This window comes from Pseudorca crassidens, chromosome 4 (genome assembly GCF_039906515.1).
Source record: "Pseudorca crassidens isolate mPseCra1 chromosome 4, mPseCra1.hap1, whole genome shotgun sequence".
In the NCBI taxonomy this organism is placed as follows: Eukaryota; Metazoa; Chordata; class Mammalia; order Artiodactyla; family Delphinidae; genus Pseudorca; species Pseudorca crassidens.
The window spans coordinates 143684276-143705740 of NC_090299.1; the positions used below are offsets into that span (position 1 = coordinate 143684276).

General features: G+C 38.3%; 1 protein-coding gene across 3 annotated transcripts in view; it reads right to left on the reverse strand.

Annotated features, from left to right (window-relative positions):
- GRID2 (glutamate ionotropic receptor delta type subunit 2) overlaps positions 1-20944 on the reverse strand; it is a 1388195-nt gene extending 1367251 nt beyond the window's left edge. For all 3 annotated transcript variants that reach the window (XM_067736951.1, XM_067736950.1, XM_067736949.1), the window contains exon 1: positions 20426-20944. In XM_067736951.1, coding sequence (XP_067593052.1) covers positions 20426-20513 — 88 coding nt within the window. In that variant the 5' untranslated portion in view covers positions 20514-20944. The remainder of the gene's footprint in view (positions 1-20425) is intronic.
- Positions 20945-21465: the final 521 nt, after the last annotated feature.

Here is a 21465-nt window from a genome sequence, read left to right on the forward strand (position 1 = left end):
CTTCAAGTACTTGTGTAACGTACCAATAATCAACTGAAGACAAGTTAACAGATACTTTAAAAAGATGCAGACAATGAGTCTAATAGTGACTTTTTCTTTTTTATTAATCAATGATACTGTATGACTCAGGGGAAAAAAGCAAAATAAAACAATAGCCATTTGTAAAACACCAACAACCTGGGTTAATTTTTTAGTAACAACTCACTAGAAGAGATTTTGCTCTTTTTTTTCTTTCAAACTAATGAAAAATCAAAATCAAGGCTACAATAGTATTATAGAATGTGGTGAGAAATGCATGGGGTACCCTGCATTGCACTGATGAGAAAATCAGAGAGGGCTCTTAAGAGAGTATCTGGCTTCTTGTTCGTAAAGTGACTATCAGAGATAAAAAGAGCATGGGTTGCATGGAATAGATACAAACCCAGTGAAAACTATTCTCTAGACATAATAAGGGAAGAAATGAGGATAGGTGTCAGACCCTATTATTATCTATATTCTGTGACTGAGTGAAGTTTGACAAATTATATGGTAATGCTAAACTTCCCTTAATCTCATCTGCAAAATGGGAATGATGATAGTACCAGCATTATTAGGGTTATTGTAATAATTTAATGAGATAATATCTACAAAGGGTTTGCAACAATGATTTGCATATTGTGAGGGCTTAATAAATGTCATTCTAATTACTGGTTCTTATATATAATTATGAATAAAAAATTATATGTTATTCTTGGGACTTCCCTGGCGGCACAGTGGTTAAGAATCCGCCTGCCAAAGCAGGGGACACGGGTTCGAGCCCTGGTCCGGGAAGATCCCACATGCCGCAGAGCAATGAAGCCCGTGCACCACAACTACTGAGCCTGCGCTCTAGAGCCCGCGAGCCACAACTACTGAAGCCTGCATGCCTAGAGCCTGTGCTCCTCAACAAGAGAAGCCACCGCAATGAGAAGCCCGCACACCACAACGAAGAGTAGTCCCCGCTCACCGCAACTAGAGAAAGCCCACGTGCAGCAACGAAGACCCAATGCAGCCAAATAAATAAATAAAATTTTTTTTAAGTTATATATTATTCTCATTTTAGAGAATGGATTTAGTCTTTTCACTACATCCCTTTGTTATATTCTATAATATTGTTGGAGTAGGTAATCAAAAAGATGTGACCACCAGGTGACTCGCAAGCTGGACACGGGCAATGGGAGACTCCCTACCCACTTTTCCTGTCCTTGGAATGTGTGTTCCACTTGACTTCTCCCCTCCCAGAGGCTGCTCCAAGGATACAGCCTTGAAATCTAAATGTGCTGTTGAGGTTATCTGAACTGGGTACGTGACTGAACTCAGTTAAAGCCTCCGATATACAGAACTGAACCCAGTAAAGGCATACAGGCATACCTCATTTTATTGGACTTCACTTTATTGTACTTTGCAGTTATTGCACTTTTTTTTTTTTTAACAAATTGAAGGTATGTGGCAACCCTGCGTCAAGCAAGTCTGCAGTGCCATTTTTCCAACAGCATTGGTTCACATCATTGTCTCTGTGTCACATTTTGGTAATTCTCACAATATTTCAAACGTTTTCATTATTATTACATGTGTAATAATAATAATATTTGATCTGTGATCAGTGATCTTTGATGTTAATATTGCAAAAAGATTATGACTCACTGAAGGCTCAGATGATGGCTAGCATTTTTTAACAAGAAAGTATTTTTTAATGTATGTACATTTTTTTAGACATAACGCTATTGCACACTTAATAGACTACAGTATAGTGTTAACATAACTTTTATATGAACCAGAAAACCCCCAAAATTCGTGTGACTCTCTTTATTGTGATATTCAATTTATTGTGGTGGTTCTGGAACCAAACCCACAATATCTCCTAGGTATACCTGTAAACTTGTTAAGATTCTTTGGGGTGGGTGCAGCCACCCAAGACAAACTTGTAATTAATTTCCCTTGCTTATTAAACCTGCCACCCAGCAATCTGTAGTGGTCTGACTTTTTTTCAGTCTCTCCCTGTCCTTCCTATAGTGGCTGGTTTCAGATTAAACCGGGAGGCTCCCAAGATGTTTAAGAAGCAACAAGTATCCTTTGGGTGTTTTCACAGAGATGAGGCAGGACTAAGGGGACTATATCTATTTATTACATTCATGATAGTGGCACCCAAGGTGGGCAAATTAGATCAATGACCCCTCTATACACTACAGAAGCACTTCAGCTGTATTTTATTTTGAATAATGGTAATTCTAAATGTACAATACAATAAAAGTCCTTTTTCATTAAAGTAACTTTAAATTAAAATTAAATTGTGGACTTTACATTCATTGTTCTATACAAATTGTGCTGATTTGGCCTCAAATGCCCAAATAATTTACTGACCTTTAATCAGTTATAAACCTGTGGAGCTGGCTCTATTGATTAAACTCACATTAATAGGTCAATTCTAGAAGATAAGCCTAGTTTAACTGAAAAGAAAGAACAATTAGTAAATCAGTACCGATACGTAAAACTACCAAGAGAATTAAGTGCTTACCAAATCACTGTGACTTCTCTTTCCCTTTATTTTCTCATTAATACACGATTTTTCCCCACAGAATTTTTTTACATAAGCACGGAACATGCAAAATAAACATGCCAGTACAGTAAATACTAGGAGGTTTAGGCAAAAAGTGGATGCTAATATTAAAATAAAATTAGAAGGTAATTAATTAATTGATTATTAAAGCATAGACATTAAAAATAAGAAAGTAATATGAGTTGAACAGATTATGACTTTAAAGATATAAAAAGTATAGGGCTTCCCTGGTGGCGCAGCGGTTGAGAGTCCGCCTGCCGATGCAGGGGACGCGGGTTCATGCCCCGGTCCGGGAAGATCCCACATGCCGCAGAGCAGCTGGGCCCGTGAGCCATGGCCGCTGAGCCTGTGCGTCCGAAGCCTGTGCTCCGCAACGGGAGAGGCCACAACAGTGAGAGGCCCACATACCAAAAAAAAAAAAATATATATATATATATATAAAGTATAAAGTTAGGTGGATTTGAAAGAAGACTTAAAGAAGGGTCATGTCTCAAAATGGATCCAGGCAGCAGAAAGATTCTGAGCTTTTAAGTAACTAAAAACACCTCTATTTTATGAAAGTTCTGGAGTAAAAAATAAAGAGGATTTAAAAATCCATAAATTTGTTTCAGGTGTTTTGTCGTATTAAGCAAATAGCAAATCTCTTTGAGTTTGAAAGTGAGGATATAAATAACCAATATTTTCATAAGACAGTTTTCCTCTTTACTTGACATAATTACAAAAATCAATTAACTCTAGCCTCAGGATATTTGGCAGATGTGCACAAAAGAGAAATAAAATGTACAATTAATCACAACTATTATATTTATGAAATTTTGAGGGAAAGCAGAGAAGAAAGAGGAAAGCAAACAGTTATTTATTGAAAACTCATTCTGGGACTTCCCTGGTGGTGCAGTGGTTAAGAATCCGCCTGCCAAAGCAGGGAACGTGAGTTCGACCCCTGGTCTGGGAAGATCCCACATGTCACGGAGCAACTAAGCCCGTGCGTCACAACTACTGAGCCTGCGCTCTAGAGCTTGCAAGCCACAACTGCTGAACCCACGTGCCTAGAGCCCGTGCCCCACAAGAGAAGCCACTGCAATGAGAGGCCTGCGCACAGCGACCAAGAGTAGCCCGTGCTCACCGCAACTACAGAAAGCCTGCACACAGCAACGAAGACTCAACGCAACCCAAAAAAGAAAAAGAAAAAAAAAAAGAAAACCATTCTGTGCCAGTCTTGTTTTATTTTTTCCAATTTATCTTATTTATTTAATTTACTTTTCATCTGTCTCTTCAAGATAGGTGGTTATATCTACATTTTATATATGAAAACACTAAGGTTGAGAATGTTGAAATAAACTGTTCAAGAATGATTAAAAACCAAGGCAATGAAATATATGCACAGTAACATGTTTTAGTACAGAGAGATTTAAACTTCGTAAATCTTAGAAGAATTGAGTTCCAACCTGAGTTTGGGGAGAGAAAGAGGGGATAGAAAGGAGAGAGAGTGAGGAAGAGTGGAGTGCGTAGTCTGAGGAATAGGGTTTGGATCTGGGCTAGACTGCTGGGCTCTAAATTCTGGGAGAATTCCTAGAAGAGGGTATATATATGCTTCCTGTCCCTAGCAGCTTATGGGAATAGTTCCCCAACAACTGGGTTAGCTACCCCTCACATTATATTAGCAGGCTTCAAAGAAATTAATTACTCTATGGCAATATAGTAGAGCACAGGTAAAATGGACCTTATGTTAATGAAAACAATTATCCAGTTTTACATAATTGGGCTATTTCTATCTCTTGGCCAATAGCCTACATTAAAACTTCTTTGGTGATGTGAATAGAATTACTTTTTTTTAGTAAAAATTATGCTTAATAGACTATTCAAAAATGCCTATCTATGCAGCATTCACCTCACTTAACCTCTTAATTTGCTCATCAGCAAAACGAGGACTCTGGACTATAGACAATTTCTAATATTCCTCCCAACTATGAGAATCCATGCTTATATATTTTCTACAGTGAGGATGACCTAAGGAACAGGGTCAGCCCAAGCCTAAAAATCGCCACTGATAAAGAAAGGAGGAAAGCCGCAGTCTCCTTTGGAGCACAGTTGGAAAAAGATGCTCTCAATTCCAGTTCCACATTTGGAAACCATAGAAACTAATAACCAGGGTACCAAAAGTGAAGAAAAGGAGATAAGGTTTATATGAACTACGCTATCAAGGGAAGAGCAAAAGTGTGAAGGTAAGAGGCCAATGCAGGGCATCACATGATCATTTCTTGAGGTAAAACCAGACTCCGGAACAGAGAGAAAGGAAAGGAAGGTTAAGAGAATCTAATGACTTTTATACCAAATTGCAGGGCACACTTCTGAGAGTGAAGGTTGTAGAGGATGACTCAATTGGATAAAACAGTAGTTATAGTGTAATTAACTTAAAATCACAAACCAATATTTTATGCTTACCCCCTCTAAGAAAAAAATTAATATGCACCTTTGAAACTTTAACTGTTAAGGCTATCCTCCTCTTCTTTGGAGTATTTGCTACTCTATTATGTATTTTCATAAAAAATAAAAATTGCCAAAAATCTTGTTTAGATGATGATTTCTTCTTTTAGGATGCAAAAATGAAGCAAATTTAAATCTTTGTTGTAAACTGTCTTTATATTTCTGAGAACAATTCACTCCATGTCCTTTATTTAGTTCCAGAGACACAGCATCTGAGGTTAGTTGTGAATTTATGCAATTGCCAATATCCAATGAGTTTTGCTAGGAGCAGCAGTCAAACAGCAGATAGGGAGAATGGTTGCAGAAGAATAAAGGGAGCAATTACAGATGCTAATGTCTGATATTTTAAAAATCAGTTAAATATGTTTGTCTGAACAAAGAGAACCTACACTACTTAGCTATTGTTCCTCTTTTCTGCTGCCTGTGAAGAAAAGTGCTCTAAGTAATTAAAAATAAAAACAAAACTTCAATCTATTTCTTTGATCAGCATAAAAGACCTAGATAAGAGGAAGGAACAACCTGTTGCTAAGACAGAATCACTGCCTATTGAGGCTGGGCCAACATACAAGCTAATCACATGCCTGCAGTTAGGGCTCTGAAATGAGTGCAGCCTTGTCCCTGTTTGCCTCCAGTCGGCCTTAGTTTGTCCCTTTCACCCCAGCAGAAATCTTAACACCGCCATTTTCACTTTCAAAAGAGTCCCAGTTTGGATAATCGATTATAAGATTACCCTATTCCAAATGAAAGGGTGTGGCCAGACAAGGCATAGCTAAAATATCAGTGTCAGTGATAACAAATAACATTCTATTTCATGTAATTTGAGAGTGAAGTATCATCTTTAAAGGAATACTTAACCTTAAATTCAGTCACTTTAAGAAAGACTTTCAACTTTGATTTATATGTTGTAAAAAGGCAGAGTTGTAAACCTGAATTAATATTTTAGGAACAGAGGATAAACAGGGAACCCTATCTGAGGTCAGGCATGGGATCCACTTTCTAAAGCTCAACCCAGACCCGGGACCCTGACTGTCAGTATAGTTAAATTGCAAGTTATGTCTCCTGAAGTATGAACACTGACAATTTGCGTGGTCCACAAATCCATATTTTAAATGTTACAACTGCTTATCCTTATAACAGATGAAGTGGAGAGGAAGCAGGGGCAGGAAAACTTGAGACTTTCAAAGTCTCATCACTTTTCCAAAGACTTCAGAGCTATGAAGTGGTAAAGTGACCAAGGCAAGATTTGAATATATAACTTGGACATCAAATCGAGTTCTTCTATTCCTGGTACTATACACTGCTCTGACTCTTTAAGAAACAAAAATTACCAATCATCATGATTTTTTACTAAGTCAAATCATTCAGGTTATTCTTCACCGATTCTAAATTTCTCATCCCTTAACCTACTCTAAAACCAACAAGAGAGCCTGAGAGAAAGACTGAGAAATGCCAGAAGCCTTCCTCCCCACTGGAGCACTCCACTTTCCATCCTTGGGTCTCACACAATGGATCAACTTAGGAAGAACAAAATAGAGTAAGATGGCAAAATTAAGTTCCAATAATATCACACCTAAACTGTTTTGACTGGATTAAGCGTTGACAGTATATTATAAAAACAGGCTGAAAAGCTAGACTCTAAACAATAACACGAAGACAGAAAGAAGACTGGCTTTTATCTGGATCTACTCCATTTCACTCTTCAGTTCAACCAGTGTTTTTACACACATGCAGACACACTGCTTCTTCTTTCACATTCTTCTGACTGCAGATCCATGTTTTCAAACATTTCTTATCTGAGAACACAGATCCTTAACCATGAAGTAGAGTCTTCTGAGACACTTAAAAAACGAGGCCCCTTTAGTCCCATTTCAGGCTTAGTCCCATTTCAGGCTTTGCTTCACCATCCTAGGAGGACAATTTTCCTTCCCTTCAGCTAATTATGTTTGCAGATAATGTGTAACTAAAGAATACACAATTTTATGGAAATATTTTTACCCTTCCATGTAATTCTATTAATTTACATAAGGGAATTCTACTTGCAATATTCACTAGAAGAGCAATCACGCACAAGAAATTAAAATTATCATATTTTTATTTTACCTTTGATAACCTACCATTTTGTCAAAGATCACTCCATTTTAAAGTTGTTTTGATTGGCAATGGATATCAAATAAATTAACAGCACTAGTCTCTTAATATTAGTCCCAGACCCTGATTAAAAATATGTATGGTCAAAAAAAAATATGTATGATCATATTAAGAAATGAGAATACAGATATACACTTTTAAAAGTCAGTGATAATACTGAAGTAACAATTCTGTACTGTTAAACAAGCACACACAGAAACTAAAAATCATAAGGCCCTTGCAGAACTACTATTTTCTGAATATAAGTAGCTGAAAAATATTTTAAATTATTCACATTTTAAATAGGAAATGACACTATGAGCATTGGATTGAGGGAAAAGTTAAAAAAGAATGACCAGAAAAACACTGTTATCATTTTTAGATCAAAACAGCATTGAGAGCACTATGGAGAATGTGATTTTTTTATTCTCCATTTGAGGCAGGAAGGGGGGTAGGGATTGGGAAGCTGCTGTCTGGGATATAACACCTCACTATCATGCCAAAATAATTTTGAGTTCAATCCAGATTCAGTTTCTCTCATCTCTCTCAGTCTCCTATGTTGGTGAACAGCATGCGCCTCTACTCAGTCACTTAAGATAGTACTCGACAAATGATGTTAGACTTTCTTCTTTTACTCCCACTTCTAAAGAATGACCGAGTTGACAGAGGCAAACTCCTGGGTCTCCCCTCTAAGCAAATTTTCCTCTCCATTCCCATGTGCAGTTGCTGGGCACAGCCCTGCACCAAAACATAACTGGACTACTGCCAAGGTCTTCTCCGCTCTCCACCTACCACACTGCCACTATAAAGAGCTTGTAACACAAGGCTGGGCATCCCTTAGCCTAAATTATTTACAGAATTCCCATGCACCTCATAGGGATTTTCCTAACTTTTAACCTCCTCTGTTGCCATAGCCTCCACTGTTACAATGTTTCTTCCAAACAGAATTGCTTACCATTTCCCTCTTTTGCCAGACTGTAACTCCATGGTTTTGGCAGCAGTGTGTTCCAGGTCAGGTACTGCTTTCTCATGACAGTGGTGAACAAACTTCATTTTTCTATGAGGGCCAATGTATATGGTAGGATAACTTATACAGTCCACCTTTTTTTTTCCACTCAAACTGAAAAGAGTCATATATATTAACGAACACTGCATGTATAGCCATGTGCTTCCCAGTTTCTTTTCAAAAGTACAATATTCAAATTCTTCCTTGTGGCCTATAACATAGCATCAGCTAGAAACCAACTGGGAACATACAATATAAATGCTCAGTACACAATGTGTATTGATACGAATGTCAATCCAACCGTTTTTACAAAATTACCTAAAGCGTTTAAGAAGTATAGCTGAATGAAATCCATACTGTCTTTAAAAAAAAAAATCACCATAGGCATGACCCTTGGAACTGAGCTAATCACAGGGGTCCTGGCTATCAGCAGCAATAGCCCTAAAGGGCACTCTTTTCCCAATAATAATAATAGTCTTCATCCTGCTCCCAGACTGTCATTCAGAGTATTCTTCTTTGGTGGCCTGGAAGCTTCACTCCTCTTATAATCTCAGCAGCCAAAAGCAAGTTCTAGCTTTAGAATCTGTGCAGTATTTTGAGAAAATGAAACTTCTCAACAAGCCTGTGCATATGAGCATTCAGGGGCTGATTTTCCGGTTTATGGATTATCTAAAACCCTTTGCTCCTTCCTTGCTTTTGGCCATTTCACTGCTCATTAGCATTGTCACTGAAGGATAAACAGGAAAAATAAAAGGAAAGAATCAGAGCAGCCAGTTTTGCTATGTATTAACCACTTATCAACCACAACAAGAACTCTTGTGGAGAAGAAGTAGTATTGGACAGTTAGTTTTTGAACTATCTGTTATTTTTCAATTTCCAATGTTTGTCCTATTCTTAACACCTACATAATTAAAAGTTGGCATAAATATGTTTTCCCAACAATACTTATTCCATTTGTAAAGTTAACTAATTTTACTTTTTCTGTGAGGCAATTTTCTTCTTTTGTTTGCTACAGTGTAAAACTGTCATTTTCATTGATGTTTTATACATCTAGAAGAAAGTACAAATTAGTAATATGAGATAATAGTATACTTATAACTTCAAAACTACGAGAAAAAAATTAAATGTAATTTAATTTCTCCGTACCCAAGAAACCAAGTTTAATGGAAATATCTGATATGTGGCAGTAAATCTAGAAAGGATCTCATTAGTTTTATTAATTACAAGATAACTGGATCTTAAAGCCATCTCCTCTTTTACTTGACCTAATAGCGTAACTACTGACATCCACAGGAAAGGAAAAAAAAAGAGGAAAAGAGGTAAACGGCAGAGACTTTCCCTTAGCTCTGACTATGGCATGACTGTATCGACTCTGTAGCCTATAGGCAAAACAAGGTTAATGATTAACCATCAGGAAGCTGAGTAAAGAGTTTTCTGTTATAAATCAAGACCTTCTGCAAGTGGTAATCTCCTTATCCCAATTATAATCTTTTTTCTGAAATACATGTTTGCTTTATGGCACCCTTAAGGGCACCATAAAGGTGGCATTTATTGAATTATCACATACTCCAGTGCCATAATAGACCACAGTCATCCAACTATGAGTCCTAAATTGCTCTACTTTCAGCTTCCTAATGTACAATATTATCTCAGACAGCAGATATACTTAAAAATTCTTAAAGGATGGGAAAACATGTCTTATATGAATACATACTGAACTGTGCACATATAGTAAGCACTGAATCAAAAAAATTCACATGGTTTTCACGTAACCTTAAAAATATTTTTTCTGCAAATAGAATATGAGGATGTAGATCATGACTTCTCAGTGTGACAATAATGAATTACAAAAAATGTACAAAACCCATCATGACTACACCACCAGGAAACTGAAGAGTAATCCCCTCAACTCTGTGCATGAGCCACCTACCACACTAAAGAAGTGTTTTTTTTTTTTTTTTTAACGATTTTGTTAAGAAGAAATTTATAATGGTTTTCATAAAGGGCATGCCTCCTCTGGGCTATGCTGAGAGTTGCTGGTATTTCTAAAAAGAAAATTGACTGGTTTCCTGTTATCACCATTCAAAGAAGCAACAAAGAAGAAATATGGACTGAAGGGCAAGATAGTAATTGCCACTGCACCTCTAACACAATTTTATCTGTTGTCAGATTGCAGAAATTACAGAAGGAAGAATTAGTCTTCCAGATTTTAATTCACCATGAACCACATGCAACAGAACAACAGACCTGACTCTCTTTTTCCAGTTTAGCTCCAAAGGTATTACCTAGCCTTCAGTTTTTAAGATAATAAGCCTATCTAAAATGTGCTCCTCATGGGGCCTGTCATTTTAATGATATCAAGGTTAAGTATACTAAGCACTTCACCAATTTTAGTGGCCCATTCCAACTTAAATTTGGATTTAAATCTGCTAAGCATTTCCTTCAAACAATTGTATTTCACCACCCAGGAAGTTATGAAGTAGCAAGTTTAAAATATCTTTTAATGTTATATACTTCATTAATTATATTCTTCAGCTCCAGCCATAACACAGCATGCCTTCTTTAACAGTCACTGCTGTGCCCAAACCACAGGACTCCTATCCCCTCACTGTTAATGTATTCTATGTTTATACGTCAATTAATAGATGTAACCAAGCAGAAGCCACCATGTGATATTCATATTACATTGTTTCCATGAGACAAAATGTTTTTATGGAGGAGATAGTACAGGAAGTGACAAAGAACACAGAAAAATATCATTCATCTGTTATTGGCATTCTTATTTTAATACAAAATTAATTATTTTATCTGCAAAATCAATACATAACAGTGTATTAATAGGAGACCAATAAAAGAACTGAGATGCATTTTCAGAAGGCTGAATTCTGAGGTTAGAAAATGTGGAACACTTTTTTTCCTCATTTTCACCTATGTCTAAAGATCTGTCAGCTATGGTATAGCACAAATAGAAGTGAAATTTCCATAAAAGGAAATATTTAAATGTGTTACTGAAAATTAGTATCACATGAATTTATTTCATCTATTTAATTTCTATGTGGCAATATATACTGCCTTGTGAAAAACTATACTCTTTTAATTGTTCCAAAATGATTTTTTAAGTAAATTAAATGCATAATAGAATTTAATTAGAGGAAACCTATATTCAATACAAATGTCTATTGTAACAAGATAATTCTATGCCATTTTAATGCCATTTACATAGGAATAATGTGTGTTCCTAAAATTAGCACATTACTAAAAGACTAAATGTTGATTCTATCTGTAATGGTATATCGCTACTCCATAAGATATAATCTACTCATAATTTCAGGTAAGAAAATTTTACTTAATTTGAGTGCTAATCTGGGAAACTGAATGAAACAAAACTGCAGAACAATTAACAGAGTCTATTTCAGAGAGGACATATAAGCTTCTTTGGCTAATTCTACTGGCATTAGCCCAGTATCACTTGACCGGAGGTTACAAAACAAAACAAAAACATCAATAACCACCAAAAAACAAAAACAAAAACACAGTTCTATTTGAACAGCTGCCATCCAAACTCAGGAATCAAATAGGTCTGAATAAAAAAGAACATTTTCTTTTGAATCCTCTTATTGAAAATTTTCTTATGATTGAACCTTTAAAAAATTACTGTATATCCCAACTCCCACCATTAAAAACAAAACCCTCCCTTTACCTCATGTTCCCACCCCACCATACCCATCTCTCCCTTAAAGCAAAACCCATGGAGTTCCTCCAGTCCCATTAAATCTTTGATTCCTTGCCAACCTGTATTTTGTCCCTTCAGTCTACTGAAAGCAATTCTGTCAAAGTCATTTTTGTCCTCAACATTTCTAAACCCAGTAGTCAAGTGTCAATTTCCATCCATATAATCTGATAGGGTGTCTGATTTCCTCCTTGAAATATTTTCCTCACTTGGCTTCCAGAACACCACACAGTCCTAGCTTTCTTTCTAACTCACAGGCCACGCATCTCTCTCTTCTCCTGGATCCTCTCTGTCTCCCTGACATCGACATTTTGCAATGCCTGTGGTATATAGTCTTGGACCTCTTCTCTTTGCACGGTTATTCCTTAAGTGTGCTATCCCCTCCCATTGCTTTAAAGATCATGTCTGTAATGATGAATTCTAAATGCAAATGTTGAATTCCTAACTCCCCCCAAAATTCCAGACTAATGTAATCAACTGCCAGCTTAAATTCTCAAATTTGACGCCTAATAGGAATATCAAGTGTAATAAATGCAAATTTTGACTTTTATCTAAAACTTGATCACTGTCCCACGTTCCCAATTTTAGTCACCCACTTGCTTAGGTAAAATACCTTGGAAGCTTCATTACTTCCTCTGGATTTCTCCCAGCAGAACATTTCATCGGAAAATCCTGTTTATCTTCAAAATACATCTGCAATCTTACAACTAGTTCAGCTACCAACTATTGAAATAGTCCAATTCACTACTATCAAACTGATCTTCATATTTCTACTGCCATCATTCCACCCAAGCAGAGAAGGTTATCTTTCTAAAACACAAAGCATTACGTATCGTGTTTGATCTCAACCCTCCAGTGGGCATCCTACATACCTAGATTAAATACCATACCATGACCTATAAGCCACTATAGGATCTTCCCTAGCTGCCTCTCAGACCTTATTTCCTTCTACTTCCTGCTTTGGTCATTAAACTCCACATTTGCCCCACACTGACTCTTAAGATGTTCCTTAAATGAATTAAGTAGATTCCTTAGTGTCTTGTCTCATGGCCATTGCCTTTGCTATGCCCTCTGGCTGAAATCCTTTTTCATCAGATATCCACATGGCTGATTTCATTTTTTTTTTAATCAAGTCTCTGCTCGAATGATCATCTCCTCAGAAGGTCTTACTAGATGACCCTACTCGAAATAGGGTGCGATCCCTTCATTTTTCTTCATAGCATTTATCAGTAACTGACATTACAACTTGTATATTCTTCTTTATCTGGTTGCCACCCCCATGAGAATGTAATTCCTTAAATACAAGGACATAGGTTACTTATTCGACATTTTAATTCCAGGACCTAAAAACAGTAGTTCATAGAGAGTAGGTTCAGAATAAATGTCTGTTGAATGATAGAATATTCTCCCACTGAGCACACATACTACATATTGTTAATAATGCCTACCTTACCCTGTGGTTTCAGGGTAACTAGCTTCTAGAATTATGATTTTGATAATGAAGCAAACATCTTTTTAAGATTAGTTGGGAAAAATCAAGCACTCAGAGCAATAAAGTGAAATTATTCATTTTAAAAACATTACTTTGAATTATTTGGGGATGAAGAAAAAAGTTTAAGAACTGTTGTTTTAATAAAATTAATAACTTGATCTTTTTTCATGTATAAAATATGTTAATAAGGACCTTGACTACAGAGTGATTTAAAATTTTTTAACATACACAGGGAGGCCTTTTGGTATTTAGTTCCTTGTGCTTGCCTCTAGGCTTCCCTCTATTCACTCAAGAAAGCTTTCAATGGGTCATCCTAGCCTCAGCTTCACATTTGATAACCACTTGGTTAACAACAGCAGGGTAAAAGCCGGAATACCTGAAGAACACTGAAGAAACACTGGCTATTTCTTTTATATGCTACATTTTTGAGTGGTGCCAAACGTATGCTAATATTCCTGGTGTGCTTGGAGTTGGCAAATTCTAAAGGCTCCTGTAGTCCATGCTGGTTAGAACATAAGACTACTCATTCCTCCAGTCAGCCTTAATGTACGCTAGTATTGTGGGATACGCTAGCACTGTATGTAACATCTTAGTATTAACGCTAGAGAAAACAAAAACAAAATGTAAAACAAAGAACAAACCCAGCTCTCTCTTCTGATGCTGAAGTTATCTAGAATAGCTGATGAACAAATATTAATTCTTGTTCACACCAAGAAAATCTTCATTCTAAGGGATCCTTAATTTGAATGATTAAGGTTTTATGCTCCATTTATTTCCCCTTGTATTTTTTTTTAATTCACTCTAAACCTAACTATTAAAAATAGCTATATGAACCACACTTGACTGTATCTCTTCCCCCAATTCCTCAAACACAGGAATTTGTCTTCATTTTAGGTCATATAATTGTAGAGCTTAAATGAACATTAGTCTAAGTCTTGTTTTAGGATTGATAAAAATGAAGATTAAAGAAAATAAGTAACTTCCCAATATTGCTCAGTTAGCTATCTATAAAATTGGTAGTTAGCCCCAAACCCTCTAAATTCTAATCCAGAACATGTTTACTAAGACTTACATCTCCAATTTTTCACATTCATCTGAAATTTGTGTCCACATCCAAATGCTAAAATTCACCTATTTAAATGACCTAAATCCACAGATGTCCTCTTAATAACCAATCATAGAATTACGTCAGTACGTTTCCCCGTACCCTTTTGACATCCATCTGATCACTTAATTTTACTCTGAATTTTTAATAGCACATTATTCCAACGAGTTTATTAATTAATACTGGCACAGGGCAAGGTCTACCATAACATGATAACCGGTTCATTCATTTAACCTAGTATTCCATTCTCTAATTTTGTGGCTTTGCCAATGTAAAAACTAATGTATCAGATTAAAGGTGACCTAAGTTTCATCCTCCGTTAGTCTTATTATAGGATATGCTAGAAGGAAGATCTTGCCTCTTAAACAAATTAAATAAACAGGAAAATTACTACTTGATAAAAGACACTGGTTTTATATTACTACACAAATCCGATGGCACAAATCCGATGGTAGTGGTGGTGGTAGTAGTATGTGTGTGGAGGAAATTAATTAATACATGAAACTTAATATTTTCCAGGCTAAAATTATCTGAAAACATATATGATCCTGCACAAAAGTCAGTGGTTGACATTTTTTAAATATATTTATATTTGTGCCCGTGTATTTTTTCCATAGCTCTGTGTATGTGTTTCATGTGACAAACATCAATCAGTTTGGGACCTTAAATATTCCATAGGTAAGCAGTTACTAATATCTGTTTACACCAGCATTATTAAGCATATCTGAATACTATTTGGTGTCTTAGATTTTTCCACAGATAGTATTAGCACAAGAGTATATTTCTGTTGTACTTTAAATTTGTGAAATAGTTACATCACTAGATCTAGCAATCTATCTAGAGAACACAGAATGTTGATATGCCCTAGAATTAAATTCTTACAAGAGTCAGGGATAATATTTCTTTTGTTGTTGTTGTTATTTTTTGAATTTTTTTTATACAGCAGGTTCTTATTATCTATTTTATAAATATTAGTGTATATATGTCAATCCCAATCTCCCACAGGGATAATATTTCTTTTTCTGGTTTGAGAATAAAAACCACTTGTATCTTAGAGCATCACAATCCTCATTAAATGGCATTTTCTTTTTCTGAGAACTAAAAAAAATAGTTCCTGGGATTTTCAAGTAGGACTACAAAGGAACAGCTCAGAATGCAGTGACACCTAATGGCAAAGCTCTCTTTATAGGGCACAAATGTATTTTCTAATAAACATTATATTTTTAGTCAAACTAAGTATTGCTACTCACCAATACGTTATTATCTGAAATACCATGAAAATCCAATAGCAGTGCCAAATACTTCACTTTTTAATACTAAAATAATATATGCAGGTGAAGGGATACTAACCTTCTGGATTAAAAGTGTGGTTTTAAAACTACAATATCTCTTTGAGATAAAATTACAGCATGATAAACTTAGCCTTGGAGATTAGAATTAAATATAATACATCTCCCATTACTCATAACAATCTCAACTGGTTTCTATTGCTGGATAAGTTGAAAGTTAATGACCTTGATTTTTATTCATATTTGAATTAGAATTTACAGGAGATATTTACTGGATGTACATTTCACTTGGAGTAGAAAGCAAAGTTCCTCAGTGTAATGGCTTATTAGTCATGTCACAGTTGATATTGTTGATTAATAACACTGTCTAACTTAATGCACATCTGAATTGCACTTCAAACAACTGTATTATTGATACAGAAAGACATACCTCATAAAATATAACCTCATTGTAAATTTAGAAGCTACTTCTTAATACTTTCTAGAAGTTTACACTATATGTTATCCATAACTCAGGGAGCAAACAACTACTGTAAATAATAAAAGGATAACTTAAATCATTGAGATATCCCATATAGTGCAGGATCCTTGATGACTCTTGAAGGCTATCATTAACCAATGCAAATCATGTAAGGAGTTGAAAAAGAAACAATTTTACAGAAGACACAGTACAACTTCTAGAAATGCTTCTACATTCTATATTTGATAAAAAGTCCTCAGTGTGCCAGTAATGAAAACTAATGCTTTAAATTTGCCATCTATTATTGTTTATAATGTGGTGACACATCTTATTCACCCACCAATTTTGTACTTTAAACTTTCTCATAATGAAAATATTCTGTGAATTGTCTTAGGCTTCTCAAACATGTCATAGTTTATGACCTCAGAGGACAAAGTATCATTTGCTTATGAGAAAAACATGAATAAGGGTTTCATTTCTATTTCCTGTTGGCATAAGGTATTTTACTATGACTGATAACAATAAAAACATGCTAGTGATTTTTATAATATATGAATAAGTACACTTGAGTGTTCCCTTGCAGAGATATATAACTGAGGATAGCTCATTTCAATGAGCTGGTACAGGTACAGGTACCAGATATAGAAATGAGCACACATTAAACTGTTAAAACATGAGATCCTCCGTATTAGATATGAAGCAAAACACAAACTGTGCAGTTGACTGGAAATGAAACCTAATCCCTGCTTAATTAAAGCAGTGCTCTAAACTCCCGTTGTGTATAGGGAGTAAAGAGTGTGGGACGACTGATGTATGAAGAAAATAGCAGTCAGCATGGCTAATCTCAAAGACTTTGGAGCTTTCGAGCTACATAAATCAGAGTGACTTTTGAATAGCCTCATGAAACACAATATCATTACCATTCCACTCATGACTTTCTGGTTCTTCCTACAGCATGCAGATCATCAGGAAACTTCTAAGCAATCAAGTAATGGGGGGCTGATGAAATTAATCAATGCACAGGCTCAAAGTAGAAGCATAATTCAAAATTGCACAGTTTTTATATGTCAAAAGACCTTTACTTGGTGGGAGGAGGGGCAAAGAAGATCACAATTGAGGTGATTCATTTCTAAATACTGTGTGTATTGCATGTGCATGTGTATTAAACAGGAATATGTAACTATCGAGTATCTTTAAAATATGATTTAACAGAAATTCAAAGTAATTACAATATTAGTTCATTTTTGACTGAAACAAATACATTTCCATTTCAGTCATTAGTGTTTAACCATTATATCTCATCATTGTAGTGAACTAATGTGCTCAAAAAATATATATATTTGAGTTTAAAATACATAATTGACTTTATTAAAACTACCTGCATGAAATAAAAACAAAGAGAAAGAATGGACAAAGTTTTCAAACATATAATTTGGTTCAATACCAAAAAGATTCGATATTTAAAGAACCTATTAGAGCAGTGTCTTTTCATCTTTCAAGCTCGCCTGAACTACATATGGCAGCTACTGTCTACCTGAACACATCATATGAGTCTGTGAAAACCTTTCATTTCCGCTTATCTCCTTACATCTATAGAGTTGAAATATTCACTTTCCCTCCAGTGTCATCACTTTCATCCCTTTAGTCCTGAAATAATACATTCCCCATAAGCATACTTGTCACATTAGATACTTAAATGAAGACTATCACCTCCTAAAGATAATTAATTCTCTTTTCCTATTCAACCAAGTAAGTAAACTGATCCAATGAATATTAACTGGTACTTTAAAATTTTAATATGGGCATTCGGTTTTGAATTTATTATACTTTGGCCAGGGTGGGGATGGAAGGGAAAGGGGCTTCTAACCTCTGAAGTGCACATAAATTAGACTTGGTCCTTTTTTTTTTAATTTAATTTAGGAGGTTACATTTTTCAGTATATTATAAAAGATATGAAGCATTTGAAACAACCATCAATTTGCTAGCTTCATGGAAATATTAGATAGTCTATAAAAGAAGTTAATGCTCTTGTCTAATGTACTAATTGCAGTCAAATTAATTGTCTGAGAAGTAATTATTTCTTTCAGTAGTATATACATTTAATGCATACAATCAGCTTTCTAAAGAAATCTGTAATTTGTACATAGTAACTTTTGGGGGGGATCTGGTTATAAATAAGCAAGCTGTGTCACACTGACAGACAACAGAATGCCAAAGAAAAAAAATACAAGTTGTGTTCTATTTTGAAACAAATGCCCAGACTGCATTGCAAAATAGTATTCATCTAGTAGAGGACAGCAAGAGCTGTAGGTGTTTGCAAATAATGTATTTATCGTTTAGACCACAGAATAAGCAATAAAATAAGCATTTATCCACAAGCCTCCCTCCTGAGCGATGATGAGTATAAGCCAGAAACCCCTCATCATAACATGAATATAAAGGTACCATGGTAATATATATCAGCATTCCTGCTCCAGTCGTTTACAACTGGACATAAATGTACATCATTTCTTTTAAGAGGAGCACACGTCATTTCTGAACTCTATCAGAACATTACTGAGACCCTCCATGAGACAATTTCTCCCTGAAAAGTTCTGAACCCACAGACACTGTTACCCCAGGCAAAACGTGACCTAGCAGACAAGCTATCTAGTGCTTAATTCACTAAACGTGTTAAGTGCAAGGTTTTCTGAATCCTGACCTCATCACCCCTTGCACAGAGATATATTCGGTTCTATTGATATAAATGATAGCGAATGGCAGACGTGTTTACAAAGACAGCCTCTGAGATCAAGAGAGGGAGCCCCCTGGAGCTGAGGGGCTGGCCGCTGTGGACTCGCACACCAGACACAAGCCTTTAGCTCAGGCAGGCACAAAGGCACAACCTCCACCTGCAGCAGGTTCCCCTTCCAGGACACACGTGTGTGTGTGTGTGTGTGTGTGTGTTACGCGGGGGAGGGGCAGGGGGCGGAAAGGGGAGATGCTGCGACCCATCTGTCGCCTCAATTTGCAGAGCATCAAGCCGTGTGGACACATAAAAGTCCTGCGCCCGGAAAAATTCCTCAAGGCGGGGCCTCTCCTCAGAGCAGTAACTGAACCCCGCTGGCCCGCGGACGCGAATTTCCGAAAAGGAAATCGTCGCATTAACGCAGAAAAGGCTGCAAGAGCCGGTCTCGGTTCAGCTCTCACGGATTAACAAGTGAGAAGAGTTGGAGCCTGAAGCCGCGAGCGCTGTGCATGATAATGACGTGCAGCCCGCGCCCGCCGCGGCCAGACCCGGCCCGTCTGGGTGCCAATAGGTAGGGCCACGAGCATCTCCAAGGCGGCTCGGCGTCCTTCCCGGACTCAGGCCGCCCGTAGCCCAAGCGCCTTTGCTCTCGGCCTTGCGCTGCAACTCAGAGTTGACGGCGAGGCGAGGCCAGGCGGCTGCTCGCCAGGCAGCCCACGAGGGCGGCGCGCGCGCATGTGCTCCCGCGTTTCCCGAGCGCCCGGGGCCAGTCTCGCCGCCGCGCCAGACCCGGGAGCGCGAGCGAGGCAGCGAGGTGCGCGGCTCCCAGTCGCGAGCACCGCGCAGCCGAGAGGACAGGAAGCGGAGACGGAGGCTGGGGGCTCAGCCAGCAGCCCGTCACCGTCGCACGCGCTGCGGCGAGCGCGGCCCGCTCACGTTGCAAAACCACCTGTTCGATCCGAAGGGCGCTCTTCCCCACCCCCACCTCGCACCCCAGCCCTTTTCGCCTCACGGGTGACACCTCAGTTCCCTCAAAAGGTACTTTTTTTTTTTTTTAATGGAGCAAATGTACATCCGGGAAAGAACATGGAAGGTAGAGTCGATGAAACTTCTTTTCCTCACACACCAGAAGCCCCCCGCGCTCCCCGGCACGCACGCACGCTGAGGTAGATTCGAGACCCTCAAGCATACAGCCCACACTCCCCGATTCACCGCGAAACAACAGCACCAGGCAAGGTTCGAGCATCCGCATCCTTTCAGAAAGCTGCCCAAGTGTGAGGGAAGGTAGCGGGAAGGGGCAAGGAACCGAAGCCAGCGGCAACGAGCCACACAGAGGGCGGAAAGGGGGAAGGAGAGGGGGAAGCAAAGGGGAAATATCTGCGAGCCGAAACGGCAAAAGTACCCACGGGCAGCGCCAGCCCTTGCTTACCGATGTGAATGATAGAATCCGCACTCGCCGAATCCAAGGTTCGAGACCACCAGAAGGACAAAACCAAGAGCAAGGGTAAAACTTCCATCTCCGCCTATGCTGATTGTCTTTGAGGATGGATTTTCTTTCAATATTTAAAAAAAAAAAAAGTCCAAAGAGTTTGAGGTCACGATAGTTTAGCACAGCTTTTTCTTTTCTTTTTTCTTTTGGTCCCCCTCAATTCCTGTTACCAGACCAAAGCTTTTATAATCGTCGCTGAGGAAGGCAGAGCGAATAAGAGAAAGAGCCCAGCCTGAGGAAACCTCCTTAGCAAAGCCGTGTCACTTGGAGGGGAATTTTGGCATCGCCAGAGTTGTTTGCAGTTTGGCTTTTTTAAAATGTATCCAGCCTCGCTGCTCCCGGGCAGGGGGAGAGGCTGGAGCTCAGACCATCCCCATCCGTGCGCCGGGGCCGTGGGTCTCCGGTCCCAGCTCCGCCGCAACTTCCAACATACCAACCCCCTCCTCCCCGCTCACGCCGGATGTTCCCCTCCCCCTCCCCCCAAGCGAAAAAGCCCCCCTCCCCCCCCCCGCCCCAACGGCCCGCGGAGAATCACTTGTCTTCGCTGCCAAAATAAAATCTAAGTGGAAAGGAAAGATTAGGAGATTCCGAGCGGAACAGCCAGATTCCAGCAGGCAGGGGAAAAAGCCCTCTCCAAGAGGGCTGGTGAAAGTGAACTTCAAGGTAATGCAGATAGTAATGCAGAGAAAATTCCCCTTCTGCGCGAGGAGGGAGCGGAGTTCGTCAAGGCGGGCCCGGGGAGCCGGTTCGCTCGGGCGCGGTGGCGGGGGAGTTACGCCGGGCGCGAGCTGCGGGGCTGGGCCGGAGGAGGGAAGCCGCCGCGGGCCGCAGGATGCTTTTGGAGCGATTCGCCTGGCGGGATGCAGGAAGCGAGCAAGGAGCGAGCCTGGCAGCTTCAGCACTAGACCCACGTTGCCTAGAAATGGATCACCTAGGAGAACGAGCGAGCCCGCGAGAGAGCGGTGCTGTTAGGCGGAGAG